At 33.4% G+C, this 7,053-nt stretch overlaps 1 protein-coding gene across 1 annotated transcript; it reads right to left on the bottom strand.

Annotated features, from left to right (window-relative positions):
* Positions 1-1,089: 1,089 nt before the first annotated feature.
* On the bottom strand, positions 1,090-5,173 carry LOC115752835. The gene is made up of 6 exons (XM_030691221.1): positions 5,087-5,173; positions 4,844-4,930; positions 3,277-3,441; positions 3,152-3,205; positions 2,903-3,046; positions 1,090-1,476 (listed from the first exon to the last, which is right to left on the bottom strand). Exons 1-6 carry the CDS (start codon positions 5,171-5,173, stop codon positions 1,090-1,092), a joined length of 924 nt encoding a protein of 307 aa, XP_030547081.1.
* Positions 5,174-7,053: the final 1,880 nt, after the last annotated feature.

Raw genomic sequence — 7,053 nt, 5'->3', positions numbered from 1 at the left:
AAGGAAGTAGTAGTGGGGAAAACAGGATGATTTGCTCATGTATATAATAGAGTTGTGATTGTGAGCAATTAACCATTTTTGGTTGTTAATAGTCGTTGACTACCATGGATAGGTGCCTTTTGATCTCACTTCCCAGATATTATTGACTGTGGTTGTAACTGAATCCAACGCCTTGTATATAAGTTTGATGAAATAAACGATTGATGACTGTTGTGTGAATTTTGGCCGATGAACCATATAAGGCCATATCCTTGGTTAGGCATGTCGATCGTTAATGTTAGAAGCTTTATCATGTATTTGTTAAGTATGGCCGATTATTGATTTGAATAGTGCTTCAGCGTGCGCCAAACTTGTAATGAAAGATTAAAACAGAGTATGTAAGTTTTAAGGCTATGGCTCGATTACAGAAGAGGTATGAGATCCCAAATTGAATTTTTCAAAATTTAATAGGCCAAAACGAAAATGGAATTAAAATTAAAAAATACGAACTATTTTTGCGCATTTTTCTGACCCCGAATGCTATTTTTCCTTATTTTGGCTATTTTTATAATAAAAATAAATCCGAAAAATGTCAAAAATTACAAAAAATATTTTTTGTTCAAAATTGGTTCCTAAAGCTAGGCCAAGGCTTCCAAAGTTGATTTTGTAATTTTATGAATTGTTTTGTAATTTTTAATTAATTTTCTAAAATAAAATGATCAAAAATCATGTGTCAACTATGACATTTTTGAAACTTTCCCCAGCCATTCTCCTAATTTAGTGCTATTCTGGCGTTTTATAAATGATCATTTGATAAGTAATCAGTTTTGTACGGATTAGAATTATTTAATGAAGTTCCACTCAATCAGAGTAATTTTATGCATATTTAAGTTCCCATTTAACTCATTAGGATCTTAATTTGGGGCTCTATAATCAGACTCACATATCGGACTGATCTACCATTGAAAGTAGGAAGTCTCCCCTGATATTTCATCCGCAGCCACAAGAAAAAAGGGAGATAAAAGATCAGCACTAATTAAAAACTCGAGCCAAAAGTTTACAAAGTCAAAAGCCTCCCCTTATTGAGTTGCTCAAAATAGCTCCTCATTACTAACCATCCATCCCCTCACCACAGTAACCTCCCGGACCACCAAAACTAATACAGTACCCATCTTCGTGACCTCTATCGCCATAGTACTTCAAATCGTAGACATTGGATTTATCCACCCACTTCACTGTTTTTTTCGAAAGACGTTGAAAACCGCCGGTCGCATCTATCGAATGAAGAGTTCGAAAGTACGTGGCGTGGCTAAAATCACCGTCAGGCTTATGACCACTACCCATCGGAGGGCAAACTCCGTCTCTCCCGGCCATACCCACTCCTCCCCAAGCCATATGCAGCGAACCGTTGCGTAAATATAAGAATAGTTCACTCGGCCAATAGCCAATCACAATTTGATGACCAACAGTCAGCCACCAATTTTTTGTACCTGCATCCTGTATACAAGCAACAAATGTCCATAAGTTCTTAAACATATTTGAGATTAATGTCATTACTTCTGAAAATTTCAAAATATAAATTGGACAATGTTCGATTGGCAAATCTCACTGCTCGAGTATCTCTGAGTTCTCTCTTACGAGCATACATTGGCTTCGATACGGAAGAACGTATCGCTCCATTCTACTTTAGTATAGCCGCTAATATGCGACTATCGGTTATATTAAAATTGTTATATTTGTTTAGACATATAAAATCTCAATTACACATGAAGATCATCCTTTAACTAAACCAATGTTACTGCAGAAATAACGTGGTGATAATTTTTTTGGCTTATCATACACGGGCCTCTTTTTTCTTAAGCATGTGGCTTTAATAGAGAAGGCGAGGAGTTTTAGAAAATTATAAGTTTTTTCACAGCTATTTTAGTTTGAGGTGTACTTAATATATAAAATGAAAACATTTACATAATTTTAGAATAACTAAGTTGCAGATAAAGTACAATTTTAATACAAGTAGCTTCGAATATTCGGCAATGGAGTATGAAGCAATTTCACGTTCCATTAATTTTGTTACTGTTTTCATAACTCATTCAAAAGTTTTATATATATAATATACATATGTGTGTGTGTGTGTGTGTGTATACACGCACACACACAGAGACATTATATATATGTATAACTTATAACTATAGAAATTGCTTATGTATTGTAAAGATGACTACTAAAATGATACTAATAATAATAATAATAATAATAATAATAATAATAACAACAACAACAACAACAACAACAACAATAATAATAATAATAATAATAGTAACAACAACAACAACAATACTAATAATAATACTAATGATAAAAAAAAAAACAAGATTTTGATTCCATTTGAAAGATACAAAAGCCTATTTATAATTTTTTTCCTATGAATCTTGATTTAAGAAATCTATTGCTGAGCTTCTAGTTGTGCGTTTATCGTTGTTTTATATTTTTTAAAGTTGTTCTTTCCCCAATATCTCTTATCGAATAATGAAAAAGGGCTTTTTTTTATTGTGTTTACCTAGCTTATGTACCCCTAAAACTATCACAGAATTGATTCCAAAGAAAAATTAGATCTAATCATTCATATTTGACAAATGCATATTATGTCTCAAAAGTAAATGGACATATCCACATAATTTTTAGCTGCCCCGACCTATTTTTGAGAGAAAGATAGATTGGAACTTTTAATACTGTAAATATTTAGTATGGGTTAGTGTTAATCACCCAACATGTGTGCAGTTCAAAATTTTTCACTGAAGCTGAACCACGTTAATCTTGTTCTTACCATAAGTGATTAAATTGGGAAGAAGATAGCAGGACAGGTTTGAATTGGTTTCTTTAAGAACAGACTTCAGTGTCTTAATTACGTCAAAATCGAGCTTGCCTGGTGGATTTGGATATAAAACTCCTTTTGAGGTCCGCCATAAGTGGAAGAAGCATCTAGTAAATGGCCGGGAGTTATTGATCTATGAACCTGGACAAAACCTGGACATAGCATGTTGTAACAACCATTACGCTGGCCATCACCCTATAAAAATGATGCTTTTAGTCAACAAAATAAGCCAACAATCCAACTTCATTGTTGGAAATTCAAAATCCATTGGAAGAATCAATCAACTAGCGTCATACTAACCGTCCAATATGTAAACAACCGAGGACGAGAATCACCATATAGTTGTGGAGAAACCTAGTCAAAGCAAAAGATATTATATCTTTCATCTCAATGCATTCTCTATATTTGCCTATAAATTGAAGTACCTGCCAGCCTGCAACAATCATGTTAATATGATTCACAGGACCAGTTTCAATCCACATGTTGTGTGAGCTAGCCTGGTCATGAGCTATGGTTAAATTGTACACATTAATTACTCCACAACCTCCGTACTTGATATTTTCTGTCATCTCATCTCTCAAAGAAACTACCTGCATCAAGTTGTAGATGGGTTAACAAAAAATAAAGTTTTGTTTGCTAATGCCTCACTCTAATACGGTGCAGCGATAATTCTGCTTCAAAATCACAAATGCAATTTGGATCAAGAAATTAGTTTTTGAAAGTTGATAGTACACTTTTTTTTCAATTGTATGTTTATTTTGGTTTGAGGGGACAGGCAACTCATATTATATATATATATATATGTGTGTGTGTGTGTGTGTGTGTGTGGATTTTTTCTTTGTACTTATGAAAAGATCAATTTGTATGTTTTTTTCTCATAGTGCTGGACATATTTTATATTGTTTCAAGAAATTTTGGGCATATCAGAGGTAGCTATAAATAAGAAGAATATTAGTCATGCATTAATACAACACGTTATCGTTAATCTTTTCATACGTTATCTACAGGTTGTCAATAAAAAAATCTCACAAACCTCAATGTATGTTGGTGCATGTGTCTGTGTGCGCTAGAGCATAACACGTACAGAGAGAGAGAGAGAGAGAGAGAGAGAGAGAGAGAGAGGAGCACATGTTGAGAAAGAGTATTCTTTCTGTTAGAGGATGGCATCTTGGCTACGGACTTTGCCCTTGTCAAGTCTTCCTTTCTCACTCGCGTAATTGGTACTGTTTTGACAGGGCAAGGTTCTCTCGATTCAAATTGTACAAATTTAACCTTTGAAGGGCTATGAAATGGAGCAAAGCTTAAGTTCGGCTCAATCTGCAAAAAGGACAGTCACAATATCATCGGGAAAATTGTTCAAAAAGTCCCAAACCTATTACAATTTTGTGAATTCAATCTTAAACCTTTTAATTTTGTTAATTGAATCATAAACATTTTCACGTTTTGATAATTGAGTTCATCCGGCTAATTGTGAACGGATATCTTTGACCTGGATACCGACCATCCTATATGGCATGGCCAATGGAGGTCCCAAAGCCTCGGCCGGTGGCTAGCGGACCCTGGCTGGCCTTCGCAATAATAAACAGAAAAAAAAAAGTGAAGAAGGAAAAAGAAACGGAAAAAAATAGAAAATGAAAATATTCTCAAAATAACAATAAATTAATAGTAAATTAAAAAAATTAAAAGTAATTAAAAATTATCCACGTAGTGCCAACCGTGCCACGTAGAATGGCCGACATCTATATCTGTGATATCCGGTTAAAATTAGCTAGAGGGACTCAATTGGCAAAATGTGAAAATGATTATAACTCAATTGTCAAAAGTAAAATATTTAGAAATGACTTGGCAAAAGTACAATAGATTTAGGACTTTTTAGACAATTTTCCCCAATATCATCAAGCAGAGCAAGTTAATGCAAGAGTGATGATAGTTCGACTAAACACGATTTTCTTCCTTAACAGGATAAAGGGGAAAAAAAGGTCAAATTATTACCTGAATTTTGTGGTTCTTCAACCAGGGGTGATCAAGTGCCGGTTGCTTGTCAATTTCAACACAATCAATGGTGTCTCCTTCTTTGGTCTTCATGAAAATACCAAATATAATCAGTCATTTGTAATAAAAATACTGCTTTTGAACAAGATAGATTTACAGATCAAAAAAGAACAAGATAGATTGCAAGGCGTAACATACAATCCGTAAGGAGAAAATTACTAAGAATTTTGGAAGATTAAGTACCACAAATGTCTTCATGGGTGAATTGGTCATCATCCGAACTTGTCTTTCCAAATCTCGATCATCATCATCTTCAGAGATGCTTGCCATCTCGTACGTCGAAACACAAAAGGAAATCAGAAATAGTAATGCAAGTTTCATTCTCACTTTGTATAATGAATTTTTGGAGTTTCGAAATGATGTTGCATAGTGTTTGGGTTATGTCTATATATAAACAACAATTTTTTTTTTTCGTGGCCGCTCTTTGTACTTTAGTGAAACCCCACACAAGACATTATTTCGTTAGAAAAAAGAAGCTGGACAAATGGCAAGCATGCGTTGTCATTACACATAAAATAGTTTCATTAGAAAAAAGATGCTCGACAAATGGCAAGCATGCATTTTCATTAGAAATAAAATGGCAAGCATGCATTATTTCACGGACAATTTGTAGTTTACCAAGTCAAATGAGAACTACATATCATTAATATAAGCAAAAAATTGATGACGTATTTGATTAAAAAATTGCCAAAAAATGTTTAACTTATCGTAGTTATGTCAATTCAATCTTAAATCTTTTTTTGCTAATTCAGCTCTAAATTTTTTACATTTGTATCATTCCAATCCTAAACCTTTTCAATTTGTGCCAATTCAGTCCTTTTAGCCAATTTTGACCGATAGACACCGACGTGGCTAATTTTCAATAGTATTTTAATTTTTTTGAATCATTCACTAATTAATTAATTTTTTTTCTTTCTCTTTATTTTTTTTTTCCTTTTTCCTCATGCCACCTGTCAGGCCCCGGAAGGAAGGAAAAAATAAAGAGAACAAAGAAAATAAAAATAAAATAAAATATAATTAAGAAATTTGAAAAGACAAATTGGCGACGTCAATGTCAATAAGACAAAATTATCCCGAATGACTAAATTGATACAAATTCAAAAGGTTTATAACTAAATTCGGAAAAAAAAAAAGGAGTTTAGGATTGAATTGGTATAATTACCGTAACTTTAGGGCTTTTTTTTTTTGTAATTCTCTCCGTATTTGATTCCCCATCTGATATAATTATTTTGTCGAAGAGGGGCTTTTGTTAAGACAACGTGGATGAACCCAACTTCAAAGATGATCCATAAGGTCATGGGTTTACATTGATATGGTTATGCATCTATGGTTCATGTCATGGATGTGGTCATGACAAGCCATAACGTATATGCAATGAAATGAGCATAAGAGGAGCTCCGCAAATGGCTAGCATGCAATTTCAGTAGTACTAAACTGGCAAACATGCGTTATTTACACAGACATTTTGTAGCTTCTGAGTCATTTTATTTTAACAAAACCATGAGAACTACATCACTTTAATTTAAAAGAACAAATCGTTACCATATCTCATTCAGCCCCTTAAATTAGTTCTCTGTTCCACGATTTTTGCAACGACAATTTTTTTTTTTTTTGATAGAATCGTTTTCATCCTTCCTCGGCAGTATTATCATCAGCCAAAGCTAAAAGAAATTTTGATAAAGTGGATCCAAAATTCTTTTTCTTTTTTAAAGCTCATTCCTACATTCAATTACATTATTTAAAGTTGTTATTATATATATTGAGTTTTTGACTTTCAAATTAGACACAAGGATACGTTAGACCATGCACTTTTGTTTTAGGTTTTTTTTAGAAAGAGTTATAAAAGGGATATGTTGCATAGCATATGATAGCGCTGGCCTTCACATTCTACCCTTTTTTTATTGTTCTTCACTTTCTTCTTGTTAGATCTTTAGATGTTTGATTGTACTATGGTACTCTCTTTTGAAGATAGCGAAACCCCTATTTCTCTTCGTGGTTTTTCCCGTTTTAGGTTTTCCACGTATATCATGCCTCACGCATTTTGATTTTTCTTTCGTCCTTTGCTATTTGCGCTAAGTTTGTGTAACTCTTGGCGTTGTTCCTCAACAATATTGATCATCCATAATATGTTTGACTTCAAAAAAAATAAT

The sequence above is a fragment of the Rhodamnia argentea genome, chromosome 1 (assembly GCF_020921035.1).
Source record: "Rhodamnia argentea isolate NSW1041297 chromosome 1, ASM2092103v1, whole genome shotgun sequence".
Lineage (NCBI taxonomy): Eukaryota > Viridiplantae > Streptophyta > Magnoliopsida > Myrtales > Myrtaceae > Rhodamnia > Rhodamnia argentea.
Note: the sequence above shows the minus strand (reverse complement) of the source record. Positions and strands in the feature narration are given on the sequence as shown.

What these genes read in the sequence shown, in the direction of transcription:
- LOC115752835 (XM_030691221.1), bottom strand. Translation starts at nt 5,173, where the DNA reads ATGGCAAGCATCTCTGAAGATGATGATGATCGAGATTTGGAAAGACAA. An exon ending in TGATTGTTGCAGGCTGGCAG is followed by an intron (nt 3,206 to 3,276) that starts GTACTTCAATTT and finishes TGCTTTGACTAG; the next exon opens with GTTTCTCCACAACTATATGG. An exon ending in GGTTGTTTACATATTGGACG is followed by an intron (nt 3,047 to 3,151) that starts GTTAGTATGACG and finishes TCATTTTTATAG; the next exon opens with GGTGATGGCCAGCGTAATGG.